Genomic DNA, 14,712 nt, shown 5'->3' with positions numbered 1-14,712 from the left:
GTAAAGTTTGACTACATTTATTTCAGAAGCATTTTGGCTGTAGAGCATTACATAAGTCGATGGGAGAGCGCTCTCCCATCAACTTAGCATGTCTTAACCAGACTCGCTAAATCAATGCCACTACATTGATCGTAGCAGCGCCGATTTAGCCTGTAGTGAAGACAAGCCCATAGGTTGTGCTCATGGGTTTTCCCTTCAAAACACTCCAGGCTGACTTCATAAGGGACTTGTGGTAGTCTCTCTGCAGTGCCTAGAGGAGGACTTGAAGATGTTTCCCATGTTTTCTAAGTGCTTAAGGTAACATTTGCAGCAAATCTAACACCTGTGCAACTGGTAGGCCACTCCAAAGCAGACAGAGCAGCGGACATGTTTCAGCCATTGCCAGTGTTAAAGGTAAAAGATACCCTACGGTGCTTTGAAGCATCCAAAGAAAAGAGCTGGAGCAGCAATTGGAGAGGTACAGCCCCTGCAGGGAGCTCTTTTACTGACCATGCTCAAAAAAGAACTACCAGTCCTCAAAGTTTAGGCAGTGCTTAAGCTCAAAGGGTAACACCTGACCATTGGTGGTGGGACTGGCTTGTGTTCCATCCCTTAGGGACCAAAACTTTAAATGACATTTGGGAATTCTGTCTGCCCCTTTTGGAAGCTGGAACCACAGGAATTAAAATCCTAGCAGATGGTATTTTCAGACAAATTATGTTTGTGTCATTCATAGCAAATAAAAAATAAACTATATATACTGTCATGCTAAACAACAGGCACCTAGATTGGACTCATGATACAAACATATTTAGTGTGTAGCTAAATATGAGTGGGCAACAAAACTGGCAGATGAAATTCAATGTTGGTAAGTATAAAGTAATGCACATTGGAAAACACAATCTCAATTAGACATACAAAATTATAAGGTCCAGAAATCTTGGATTCATCATGGATAGTTCTCTGAAAACATCTGCTCAATGTGCAGCAGTCATCAAAAAAGCTAACACAATGTTAGGAACCATTAGGAAAGGGATAGGTGAGACATAAAATATTATAATGCCACTATATAAATCTATGATACACCCACACACAGATTGAGTATTGTGTGCAGTTCTGGTTGCCATATCTCAAAAAAAGATATATTAGAATTGGAAGGGCAACAAAAATGTGTAGGGGTATGGAACAGCTTCCAGATGAGGAGAGATTAAAAAGACTGGCACCGTTCAGTTTAGAGAGGCGACAACTAAGGAAGGATATGATGGCAGTCTATGAAATCATGGATGGTGTGGAGAAAGTGAATAAGGAAGTGTTATTTTCCCCTTCACATAACACAAGAACCAGAGATCACTTAAAAAAAATTAATAAACTGCAGACTTAAAGCAAACTTAAGGAAGTGCTTCTTCACACAATGCACAGCAGGGGATGTTGTAAAGGCCACACGTTTTACTGGGGTTGAAACAAGAACTAGATAAGTAAATGGAGGATAGGTCCATCAATGGCTATTAACCAAGATGGTCAGGGATGCAACCTCATGCTCTGGGTGTCCCTAAGCCTCTGACTGCCAGATACTGGATGACAGGGTATGGATCATGCGATAATTGCCCTGTTCTGTCCATTCCCTCTGAAGCATCTGGCACTGGCCACTGTTGAGGACAGAATACTGGGCTAGATGAACCATTTGTCTGACCCAGTATGGCCATTCTGATATTCTTATGTTAGCTTGACCACATTCTAACAAAGTTATTTTTCCTAAATACTTTAGAAGTAGAGCACCATCACCCTTACTCTTAGATTCAGTGCAACCTCTTAGATTCAATGCAATATCACCAATGTATTAGATTATTTCATTTTAGTTACTACTGAATTTTGTAAGAAACCAGTATAAAAGTATATGATTCTCAATGACCCATAAATGTTTATATGCAAGTTTTGTGAGGCCAACACTTGTAGGCGACTACTGAAGCCTGAGCAACATCTTGTACAACCTACATTTTATTGTCCAAAAATAAATAAATAAAGAACAGTACAGTTGGGAAACATCTACCTTGTACGGTTCACTGAATAGGGAGTAACTGGTATTAAATGAACCATCTTCCTGCTGTGCCTCCTGATTTCTCCTCTCCCATTCTTTCCTCCGCAGAACATTTCTGTCTGGTTCATAGACACTGTGTCAAAGGAAAGAGAGAATTTTTAAAAAATTAAAGGGCAACACATAAACCAATGTTAATCTATTAGCGTGGTTCACAGACAGATGGCAAAGATAACAAGAACATGAATCAGATTAATGCCAGTCTAATCAGTCAGTGGAAGCTCAGGTCTCTGGGTATCCCAGTGCTTTCTCACACAGAAAACGGATAATTAAATTCTTAAGGAAGCCAAAAAAAAAAAAAAAACCCACACAGGGGGCAAGCTCTAGCCCGTACTGAGCTTCTCTGCTTGAAATGCGATGCAGAAAAGATCGAAGCAACTTTGATAGAGCACTGAAAGTTCTCGTAAGACACATGGTAATTACAGCTAAGAGTAAATAGCAATTATGAACATATTTCCACTTATGACATATCCTCAGTGTGTTATAAGAGAATGCTCCTTTTTTACATAGCTGTGTTTCTGTAGTGATTCTTTCATTAACTAGCTCCCCAAAGAGCAGTTAAAACTACATACTGTAATGGTTTTCCCAGTTATGCTCCTTCTTCTTATCTCTGCTAATCAGTCAAGTCATGAAACTACTGCTGAATCAATTCCTCCTTCAAACTGATTTGACACCATCATAACTTCAGAGCATGAATAAATGAATATTTGAATGATGGGGTTGGGGGAGTGGGGCGCTGGGGATTAAATGGTATCACTGCATGAAACAATTGTGTCCTTTTTGGAAATAAACTAAAGGCCCCAATATTGAAAGACAAACATCAAAAAAAATTCTAAAATGTTATTTTAATATAACAGGTCCAAGACATGAAGAACACTGTGTCCATATCACCTCCACACAACATATATAGATTTGCAAACTTCAATCTCTTAAGTTTCATCCTCATCACAAAACAAACCTAAATGCCTAAACAGGTTTACAAGTGTTTACAATGATTACATTAAAAGGATGACTTAATATTTTGCTTTTTCCAGATAATGCTTTCCTCTTTTTTTGTGATGTAGTTTTGTAAAGTGGAAAATACATTAGTGTCAAGTAAGTGTATTGGCCATAAATAAAATAAAGCTCGTCTTTCTCAATAGCTGCCCAGTTAAGCAAAATGGACTTTAAATCATCTACCCAAGTGACTTAACTTAACATGCGTCAGGGAAGACTGTTAAAATGCCCAAAGCTGTTAATTTTAAGATATGAATGTACTGAAAACACCCAAGATATGTAGACACTGTTAGTATTTTAAAATAATTTCTTAGTAGTGACCAAAGGACACTAAAATCCACTGCCCATTTGTTGACCTGTGTGAGATGAACATCTAAGCCTAATTCTTAATGGACAGGTGTTCACCACTATCTCAGCTGACACCTCTGATTGCAGTCTCAACTCAGAGGCCAAACACAGAGCAGGCAGACTTAAGAGTGCTCTGATCCAAAGGAAGTTTCTCTTCAAAGCAAAATTAAGATACAGCAATGCAGAGAAAGCTGGAAAAGCTGCTGCTTAAGATACACTTTCTCTTTTGCTTAAAGAATATTTTTTTTATTCAATGCTGTCAATTTTTCACTTTGCATGTGCAACAAATGTACTTAAAATAATACATCTTCTGAAAGAACTGGACTTGACCCATTTGTACCAATGGGATAATCATAGACTGGTCCCTTAGATTATACGGAGACATTGGTGAAAGCCTTACTATTTCAATGGCACCTGCCTTGTGCAGGTGAGAGTCCATTTAGCAACCATTATGGGAGAAAGTAGAGAACATAGACCACACACAATAGAGAGAGACAAAGCAGATGTCATTTTAAAGGCAACAGTTGCTATACCATATCATCTGAGATAACCCAGTGTGGTAAATAGATAAGTGACTTCGAACAGGAGGAAGGGGCGGAGTGGGGGCCGGATCGGGGGTGGAAAGAGGCAAGGTGGGAGCTTGGGGGGGAAGGGGTGGAGTGGGGGCTGGGCCTGGGGCTGAGTGGGGATTGATCACCCCCAGGGAAAGGAGGAAGCTGGCGCCATGTGGTACATGATCACATACTATATTTCCCAGCTTGCTCTGGAGATGAATCAAGGTTGTGTACTGAAGACAGATATTTCGCTGTAGGATCTCTACCTCATTTGTTGCAGAAGTTTAAAGGTGTGTGCCTATTGTTGGTACTGGGATAGGCGGGTCTAGGTCTGCCCAGAACTGAAGGTCCACCTCCTCAACCAAGTTGGGGGGAGGGAGCCACTGAGCCCTGGCCACTAATGAATTCTTGGGACAACAAATGAAAAAAACAGCGACAGGAGCGAGGTTCAAAGGTTAAAAAACAGGGCAACAGAAGGGGACACCAACCTGAGAACCTCCGACAGCACCTAGCGCACTAAAAGTGTGTCTAAGGAGGCACTGGACACCACCCAGAAGAACTCACCTCAGAGGCGTGATTTAATGAGGGATTGAAAATAAGTCCCACAGTCGCAGAGAACCCCCTTGCCCACCTTCCTCCTCTTGGTATGGTGGGCGGCCATCTTGGCTAGTGTCAGGAGGACGTTGACAAGGAGGGCTCATGACTTTGTGGGGCACAGATGGGGTGTGTGTAAATGAGATGGTGCAGGGAAACAAGGTTCTGGAGGAGCTGGAAGAGGGGCTGCAGCCTGGCACACTCTACGTAGATGTTCACCAGGGTCTCCCTTTTGCTGCAGAAGGGACAAGTTTCAGGGGAGTCTGGGAACCATGCCGGATACATGCCCGTACTCATGGCTCACTGGAGGATTCACCAGCAAATACCCCTGGCAGGTAGTAGGACCAAGGTTGAATACAGGCTAACCCAATTGGGCTCCCTGATCTCCACCGATGGCACCAAGTCCTGTCACTTGGAGTCAGGGCGGGACACAAGGGCAAAGAAGTGGATGGTATGTGGCATGAGAGTGTACAGATGTTCTCAGGATGCCGTTCAGAGATGGATAAGCTGGATGCCATTCAGCCGAGTGAGGAAGTGTGTTGGGGGCAGCAAGGGAGGTTCGTGGAGCAAGGGCCCAATGACAAGCTCTGCAGGATCAGGGGTGGGCGAGGAGTGCCCTTCTGCAGGAGCCTCTCAAGAAAAGCAAGAGAAGCAGGGGTCCAAGGCTTCCCTCACCTCCTGGCGCACACGATGGGGGATGCACAGAGAGGACAACCCCACCCACTGGCCAAGTGCCACAGGGTCCACCCAGTCCTTTTGACTGTAGTCCAGAAGATCTCTATTTCTGGTGGCACCACCCAGGAATGGTCCAGCACACTAAGGGGGCCTCTACCTTCTGCATACAAAGGTGCGGGTTGCATATCAGGGTTTCTGCTAGGAGAACTTCCCCCTGGGTAACCACTGCAGACCTAGTTGCTGAGAGTAGCTTCCTGGTCCTGAGGAGGTACTGACAGAAGACCAGCAGCTCAGAGAGGTTTCGGGGGAGACATCTTGAATAGAGATAAAAGAGTTGACAGTTGTATCGGAGCTCTTGGAGGCAGTGGAGGAAGGTATGCACCAGCACACTCCAAGCCAGACTATGAGCATCATAAAGGAGTCTCTGTAGAGCCTGAAGGTGGAAAGCGTAGGTCTGGCTGCGGCTACAGATGAGGCCCCATTTATGCTGTCCCAGGGGGACGCTCAATGACTTAATGCACTACTGTCCAGAAAAGCTCCAGGATAATCTTCTGGAGACTGGCCAGGGTCCCTGGGGGCAGGCTCAGGGGGTTGAACTGGTGCCAGATAATGGACAGAACTATCTAGTTGATCACCAGCACCATCCCCGGATGGAAAAGACACCAGAGCGGTCCTGTCCACTTCCGCAACCAGTCAGACACCCTGGCCTCCAGACTGATCCAGTTCTTCAGCAGGGAGCAATTGGTGAGACAGAAAGATACCATCAATATAGAGCAACGAGCCTACGCCTCACTGGCTGGCACAGAGCACTGGTGAAAGGGAGCACAACTGCCGTCCATTCCTGAACATCAGGCCTGAACTGTTGACCCAGCTGACCCAAGTGGAGGAGGTTGCCAGACAGATGGCTTGGCAAGCTTCCACCCATACTAGGTCTCCCAGGTCCTGGGCCACAAGGAGCACATTACTGGTATATGTAGACGGGACCACCCACAAGTCCAGCTCTTGAAGTACCAGCTCCATCACTCTCTTACGGAGGAAGGGCTCAATAGTGAGGGCATACAGCTGTCTGGAGAGTGGGCAGCCATGATGAACCCCTCGACCGAAGGTGGTAGGTTTGGTCAAGGCCCAGTTGAGCTTCACCAGACACTCTGCAGAAGCATATAGCTCCTGGAGAAACCCCACAAAGCAGGGACCAAAGCTGAATGCCCACAGAGTGCCCAGGAGATACCTTTGATCCACACTGTCAAATGCTTTCTCCTGGAAGAGGGACAGGAGACCATCCCTACATGTGAAATGGAGAAGGTCCCAGACCAGACAGAAATTGTCCACCCTGGGATGGCATAAGTCAGGTCAGGGTAGATCACATCTGCCAGCACAGACTTCAGCCACAGAGAGACGACCTTCGCTATGACTTTATAGTGCATGTTGAGGAGTGACACTGGTGCCAATTCTTCAGGTCATAGAGGTCCCCCTTTTGGGCAGCAGGGCGAACACAGCTTGCATGCACAACAGGGGATGCACTCTGCTCTCTAAGGACTTGGCCCAGGTGGTAGCAAGGTCCAGGCCAAGAATGTCCCAGAATGCACAGCAGAACTCCACGGTCAGTATCATAATGCAGACACACCAGGGGACCAAATTAAGAATCCACAGGCAACCTAAGTTAACTTGGAGTAGTAGGGATCCCCTTACATTTACACCTTGAGGTACCTTTCTTCCCATTTAGAAACTCTGGCCTTGAAAATCTTTATATGTGGCATCTAGTCTGTAGACAGATGTTCAGGCAGACATCTCCTTTTGAGGCTGTTATACGTCTGGTCCCTAACCAGTTTCTAGAAATTAAATGAGCACATGAGTCTTCACTCTGGCACCCACAGATTAAAAAAAATCACCCATATGACATTCACTGCTAAAGCTGAGGGTCTTTTTTCCCTCCCCTTATTTGATGCACACAAAAAAATCAATAAAAACATATGGTTTCTAGGTCTTTGAACGCCCATCTACACATCCTGAATTAGATATTGACTTAGCAATGGAATTCATAACTTGCAACAATATAGAATGACTATGCAAATGACAAAGCAGCATCATGATGACTAATATGCCATTTATAAACAGTACCTTAGAAACAGCTGCAAGTTGAAAGTTATGTTCCTTTGTTAATAGCAGATGGCAAAATCCCTAGTATTTTTAAGACTGCTCCTTATTTTCAAGAACATTACAAGAATCATATTTCCATGAACGTATGTCACCAAATGTATTTATTTATTTTGTTTCAAAGAGAATAGGCCAACTGCTATAATTTTATTTATTGCAAACACTTTAGTTAATGGAAAATGAGTCTAAGAGTTTCCTTTTTAAAAAACAAACAAATGTTCATCATCATCATCATGTTCCCATTACGCCTCTGTCATTTAGGGCAGCGACAAAGCTCCTCGCTTTGTAATTTTTAAAAAAAAATGTACATATACCTATCTAGGCATTTATACTATGTTCATCTCCCTGATATCTGAGCCATATGGCACAGGTTCTTAAACATTTCAAGACTTTTCCCATATGCATCTCAAAAATATATTGATACAGCTTTTTGAGTATCGGCTAAAATGCCTAGGCAGTTAGGCAAAACTAGACAACCAAACAGCAGACTATCCTCAAAAATTTAAAATCAGTTTATTCTACATCATACACTTAAGTCGAACTCTAGAAGGATGGGTTTAAGTGGTTTTCATAGACAGTACGTGGTTATTTTTAAAATGCTGTATGCATTCTGAATTCATGTGTAAAAGATATTAATTGGCACATGAGTTGCAGTCCAAATGCAGTACTTACATCTATATATGAATGAATGAAAGTTGTATTTATATAATGCTTATATTATCCTATGCAGTGTTATTGTAGCCCTGTCAGTCCCAAGATATTAGAGAGACAAAGTGGGTGAGGTAGTATTTTTTATTGGACCAACTTCTGTTGGTGAGAGGGAGAGAAAAGTTTTCAAAGTTGATGCAGTAAAAGATACCCCACCCACCTTGTCTCTATATTATCCTAGGTATTTCAATCTGCTTTATAAACACATATAGATTTATTTCCGCTCTGCCAAAGCACATACTAAGAGAGGAAAATTTACCTGTTAATTATGTAATACCATTTCATGTTCAATGGATTGTTAGCACACCATCATTCCTATGGCTATAGTGGCTTTACATGGCTTTCTTCCCTTCTCAGTTTCCCCACCCACACTTTACCACTCCCCACCGCCCAATAGACATGTTTCCTGCATAACGGTCTAAACTATGGAGTTCCCAGGTACTTTGCAGCTCAGACATCCAGAGAATGCCAAACTTCTCCTTCTAAGAAGGAAAACAGGATCAAAACTAAGAAGGACCATCTCCTGGAATTACATGGAAACTTTTCAGAATAAAGGCTAGCAACCTGTTCTGGACAACCCAGTCTTTAAGGAAAATCAGGAATTTAGACTTGGATTAGAGGGTGGTTAGTTCACTGATTCTTCTAGGTGGTACTATGACTATGAAAAATTAACTTGATAATTAAAAATAAAAAGATTTACAAAAACATCTCTGGACGTTGGACAATGTACAGTGGACATTATACGATGCATAGATCGACTGAAACTTCTCTTCAGGATTGTACAATTGAAGCATGTGCCCTAACTGGAAAGAATTAAGGATAGATGCCTTGATTCTCAGGAATTGAAAGAAAACCCTTTGCAACACCAAGCTTTCCTAAAAAAAAAACCCTTCACAATACTGACAGGAGCACTGGCTGTCTTTTGCTTGTCTTGACATCAGAAGGAACAATTTTTCCCCAAGTTCTATCATTAGAAATAGATACAGACAACGCATGAGAAGGCCTAAATCATCCAAATAGTAACAGGGTCTCAGGCAATGGAGAAGACATCCACCTGAAAAGCCTGAGGTTTTAAGCATTGCAGCTTCACTACCTCAGGAGTTTCTTGTTGTCTTCTGGGATGAACCATTCCAGAACCAGACCACCCAGTAGGTTGAACAACTCCAATTGAAAGGACTATTCTCTAATTCCAACTTGAGAAGCATCTGAGAACATCCTATCAACACATTCCCCTTCCTCATCAGATCACAAGTTCTTAGATGATCAAGTGGTATTCACTCCAAAGGAACAGGACTCTTTCTACAAACTAAAGCATCCCTCCTTTCTGAGATACTTCATGCTAATACCAAATATTGTTTGTCATCACCAGCACTACTTCACCTCTTAGAGGCCATAAAATTGACAGAGAGCACCAATGGCAGCTCCAAAATAGACATCAATCTTTTGCTACCAGACCTCCATCCTTACACCATCTGATATTTTGGAGTAAGAATAAGATACACATGGAAGTAGAAAGTGCAAATCTCTCTTGCATCCTGGTTCAGTCCATCCTTAAGGGACAGTCTCCTGCTGTAAAGGAACTTTGGAAAAGGAGACAAAACATTTCCTATCTCAGCCTGATCTACCTGCAAGGTGAGAGAACACACTCAAGTGAATGTAGAATGACCTGGCTATGGTTGGCCGCATTTAGTCAAAATGTGGAAGCTTAACTCTGAGTTACCAGACCTTTCAATCTTTGTTTATTGATTCTAGAGATTTAGGTTAGTATTTCTTAGATTTCAAGATATTTTAATTAAAAAAAACTACATATGTTCTAAAACAGTTCTTAGCAGATCTAATATTGTAACCTTATTTGTATTTTATCCCAGTGTTTTATCTGGAAAGTGTATTTATTTATCAATAACCAGGAGTCTTGAACAGTAGTCTACAGGACCCCTATGAGCAAGGCAGTTCCAACCTGGAGGGAGGGATAGCTGTGTGGTTTGTGCATTAGCCTGCTAAACCCAGGGTTGTGAATTCAATCCTTGAGGGGGCCACTTAGGGATCTAGGGCAAAATCAGTACTTGGTCCTGCTAGTGAAGGCAGGGGGCTGGACTTGATGACCTTTCAAGGTCCCTTCCAGTTCTAGGAGATAGGATATCTCCATTTATTTATTATTAGTGACCTGCTGCAACCTGCCAGAACAGCAGCTGAGCTCTGACAGAGGACTCCAGTCCTGGAATCTGATTGGTGGAACACTAGCAGATCCTGTTTGGTTCCCAGCTTCTATTTAATCCAAGCACAGGAACAGGAAGTTGTCCATGCAGGTTAGGACTGCACACCCCACAATACCTGCTCCTACTCATCTCCTAGTAACCTCACCCTGCCTGACACCTGACTCTTGGTTTTGCCCTCTATCCTGTCTTGGACTCTTGACCTCCTGGTATCTGACCCAGTCTGATTCCTGCTCTCACCACTAGGTCAGACCATCCATGCCCATTCGTGACACTATTATTTGGCTACATTATCTATTCAGGTTTCTTCTCCTAATAGTTCACAGTCGGACACTATATTATACATATAAAACTTTTACAACCTCAAATCCAAATAGAACAACAAAAGCGTAATCCATGTTTACATTAATATGGAACAGTTTCTTAGGGTGGCAAATACATAGCTAATTTTACATCTCAAACTGGAGCACATGAAGTCCATAGGGACTCCTATTGTACCTTTATTGAACATCATCTGACACCCTTTTTGAGGTCAGATCCTCCTTTCCACCAGTTGTTCAAAGTCCTCAGTGCACCCAGACTTCCTCTCCTGTGTCAGAGCCCTCTTCTCCTTCTCACGTCAGAATTTACAATCTCCACAGGGAAGCACCATAGACTGCAATGCCTACTTTCAAGAGCATGGAAATTAAAATGTCTGTGGGTTTCCATGTTAAGTTCCTAAACACTGCATGGCAGCATAAAGAACCTATAATGTTCACAGGAAAAAACCCTACAAAAACAAAACTTAAATACCTAAAGATTTATGAATTCCAAACAGTAAAGCTAGACCTATGTACAAGTGATGATAATATGTAAAAAGTATTATTTGAAGGTTTAGCCCACTTTTGAATTATGAGCAAAGTTAGAACTATTTTAAAAATGTGAAAAACAAATAATATTTCAAAGATTCACAACTTAAAAATGGCTTATTCAACTATCCTCAAAGTTTCTCCAAAAATTCTCAACAGACCTATGACTTAATATACAAAATTTCAGGCTGAAAAAAGTTTTTTTTCTTAAAGTTTTATGGTCTAATTCTCCACTGCATTACACCAGTTTTATGTCAGAGTAACTTAATTGAGTAGCTCCCAGGTAAAACTGGTATAATGCAGTGGAGAATCAATCTAGCCCTGATATAGGATGGTGGTTGTAAAAACTGAGGTTAAAATGGAAACTGTTTTACTACTTTAATAATGGTGTCATTACCATAGTATTTTAAACCACAGAAAGACTAGCCATCCAGAAACAATGTACAGGAAGCAGCACAAGATATTTTTAGAAAACATTTTAATACTGACAATTTAATTATTACAGCACTGTGTATTTCGCTTGTTAAATTCCTATGTAGCATAACAGAGCTACCATTTCATGTTTGTTTTGCTTTCCATTTCATTGATGACGTCCATATTCTTTGCTGGCCAATTTACTGGTATCAGTTCCATTTTTACTTAAATAAAAATAATAATTTCAAAACCCTGTTGCTAATAGAAGCTCTTAGAAATGACAGCTCTACATTTCTGAGAGTTACGTGTGTTCCCTAATGAAATTTAAACCATTGGTTCAATTAGAACAAAGAGTCAGCCTTTAATGAACTAGTGACATGATCAATAAAATGCTATACTGGGCTGCAAGTGACTTTTTTAGACTTTTCATCTGGTTGAAACAGCAGAAGTTAATTTGAAGATTTTTACAGTATATTTTCCATTTACAAATAGAAATGCCGTGGGGTAAAGCAATTACTCTGATTTACTGTTTTCTCTTTGATTGAATATAAAGATGTAACAGGGTCTCAAAAAAGCAGTAACTTGGCAAGCTGTGCGCCTATCCACAGACAGATAAAGCACCTACCTTGCTATTTCAAAGAGTTTACCTCCAGGCAGCAGCACAGAACAAACATCAAATCAATGACATGTGTCTAAGACGAGATTGATGTTTACTCTCACAGCTTTTCATCTTACATCCAATAAATTACTTTTTCTTTACAAAAATGTCTGGTTAAATTTCATTTTTCACTTTGCAGTATCAGTTTTAAAACTTTAGCTCCGAGCAATTTTAAAGACAGGATTCATTGATGCTTCATCTTTTATAGCCTGTTTATGATTTGTATTAACCATGAAACACTACCATACAAACATGAATATGAACAGTCTTGTAGTACTAGCCATTCATTCAGTGGCAGGTGCCAGCTTGCAGGTGCTTTAATTACCTTCCTGAAAATTCGAGGGCTGAAACTAGGAGCCATGTTTTCAGAGCTACCTAAATTGCATCCACTGAAATTAATGCAATTAGTGCATGCAAAACCTACATCTGAGTGTACAATATAGGCTTCTGAGCATGCAAACTGCCAAGTGTCATTTGTGTGCAATTACTATTTTATGTGTGCAGCCATTTTGTGAGTTTTGTGCATGCAAATGTTTTATGCTCAGTTGATTTGGTCAATTTTGAAAATCTGGATTTAGAAATAGGTCGAATTAGTCCAACAAACCTGAGAACATAAGAGCATTCAGAGGCTCTAGCAAAGTTGGACATTTACCTATGTAAAAGCACTATTTATGGCTCTGCCACTGGAAGAGCAAGCAACTTTTTCTTAGTCAACAATGTCCCACTAATGAATCCAGCAATTAATTTTAGCATCATTTTTATTTCAGAAAGAATAACTTCATCACATTCTAAAATGTGCCATTCCATATACATAAAATTCATACACATACATTCTTCATTTGTGACAAACCTACCATTTATGTATTATCATAACACTGATCATTTTTAACTTTCTTCTAATATGATCCTTAAGGTGTTGGTGCTCTGATGTTTAAAATCTCCAAAAAGACCTAAAATTGAAAGAGCCCCCAGTAGTAACTTGAGCCAAAATAGACTATTGCCCTGATATGTTGAAGTTTTATTCTTATGGGCAGCAAATTCACCACCTTCATAACCTTACACAAGCAGTGAATTTGCCCCTTTGATTATCAGCAAGGAAAAAACAAACATCATATATGAAAAAAAAAAGTTTTAAACAGGTGCCTTAGTTATGGAGAATCTGACACTGTAGCTAATGTGTAGGAAACAATCTTCCATTTGTCACCTACTCCCACCCTCATTTTTTTTTTCATTAAGCCAAACCCCAGTAAATCAAACCTGAGTAGCACAAACTAGGGAATGTATTTGATTTGAACCTTTATATTTTATTTTGTTTAAAATTATTTTTCCTTGTAGTTTAAAAAACATCATTAGAAATCAAAAGGGAAGCACTTTCCAAGTTAACTCAACACTTATTATTACTTATTATTATTTGTACTCTTGTCGCACTTAAGACCCCCAGACATGTACCAAGACCTCCCAGTGTAGGTACTGTACAAACATGGAACAAAGAGACAGTCTCTGCCCCAAAGAGCTTACAGTCTAAATATAAGACAAGAGACAACAGATGGAGACAGACAGACAGGGGAGTACAAGGAAACAATGAGATAATATGGTAAGCGTGAAAGGCAGTTGTCTCAGCTTTTGTAAGGCTCACAGCAAAGGAGTTATAAGGAGGATTTTTAGGGAGGATAAGGAGTTAATTTTGCAGATGTTCACAGGGAGTGTCTCCCAGGTATAAGGGGCAGCATGGGAAAAGCATGAAGGTGTTTTGTTTGAAAATTTAGGAAGTGGGCATTAGAGGCTAATGGCATCACTGGTTAACTGCATGTAGGCGTCAACCTTTTGATACTGAATGAGAACTTGTAAATTCCGCTGGCTGTTACACAAGCCCTTATCTATCTCGGCTCCTGCCTATATCCTATCTAGTCTCTTATTACACCGGTCCCTGCCAAAGAGGTCACACTAAACACTCCATTTGTCTAATTTTCCCACAACGAATTTTCCTAGGCACCTTTATGCATGGAATGCCATTTCAATTCTAATCTGACAAGCTATGATGATCTTTGCCTTCAATTGTTTCTTTAAAAAACAAAAAAAAAACACAAAGGCCATAAGTAGAGTCAATTATCATTACTTTTTTATAAAAAAAATCCAACCTTGTAATAGAACTATCTAGGAGGTGAACAAGCATAAACTGAATAAATGCATAATTTTGGTGCCTGCCCCAAACAGTTTACAATCTAAGGCCATGATCCTGCAATAGACTCTGTGCAGGCTGACGGGTCCCTGGTTTCTAGAGGTGGTCTAAACATTTTTTTACCGTTGTGAAAAATATTGAATTGTAGAAGTTGTTTCCATTTTGCAGGGTCTGAAACAGGTGGGGGCTTGTTTTTGTTTTTTACTTTTTCAACATTTTTCATGGAAATAATAGAAATCATTTTAATTATTATTAATTATGTTTATTATCATAGTGCCTAGGACCCCAGTCCTGGATCAG

The 14,712-nt window shown here is 40.8% G+C and overlaps 1 protein-coding gene across 1 annotated transcript in view; it reads right to left on the bottom strand.

Moving 5' to 3' along the window:
* AFF3 (AF4/FMR2 family member 3) overlaps window positions 1-14,712 on the bottom strand; it is a 476,825-nt gene that overhangs the window by 382,028 nt on the left and 80,085 nt on the right. The window contains exon 5 of the mRNA XM_026657569.1: window positions 2,027-2,147. Within this exon, the coding sequence (XP_026513354.1) occupies window positions 2,027-2,147 (121 nt within the window). The remainder of the gene's footprint in view (window positions 1-2,026; window positions 2,148-14,712) is intronic.

Source organism: Terrapene carolina, unplaced genomic scaffold (genome assembly GCF_002925995.2).
Source record: "Terrapene carolina triunguis isolate 2854851 unplaced genomic scaffold, T_m_triunguis-2.0 Scaffold21, whole genome shotgun sequence".
NCBI classification, from domain to species: domain Eukaryota; kingdom Metazoa; phylum Chordata; order Testudines; family Emydidae; genus Terrapene; species Terrapene triunguis.
Note: the sequence above shows the minus strand (reverse complement) of the source record. Positions and strands in the feature narration are given on the sequence as shown.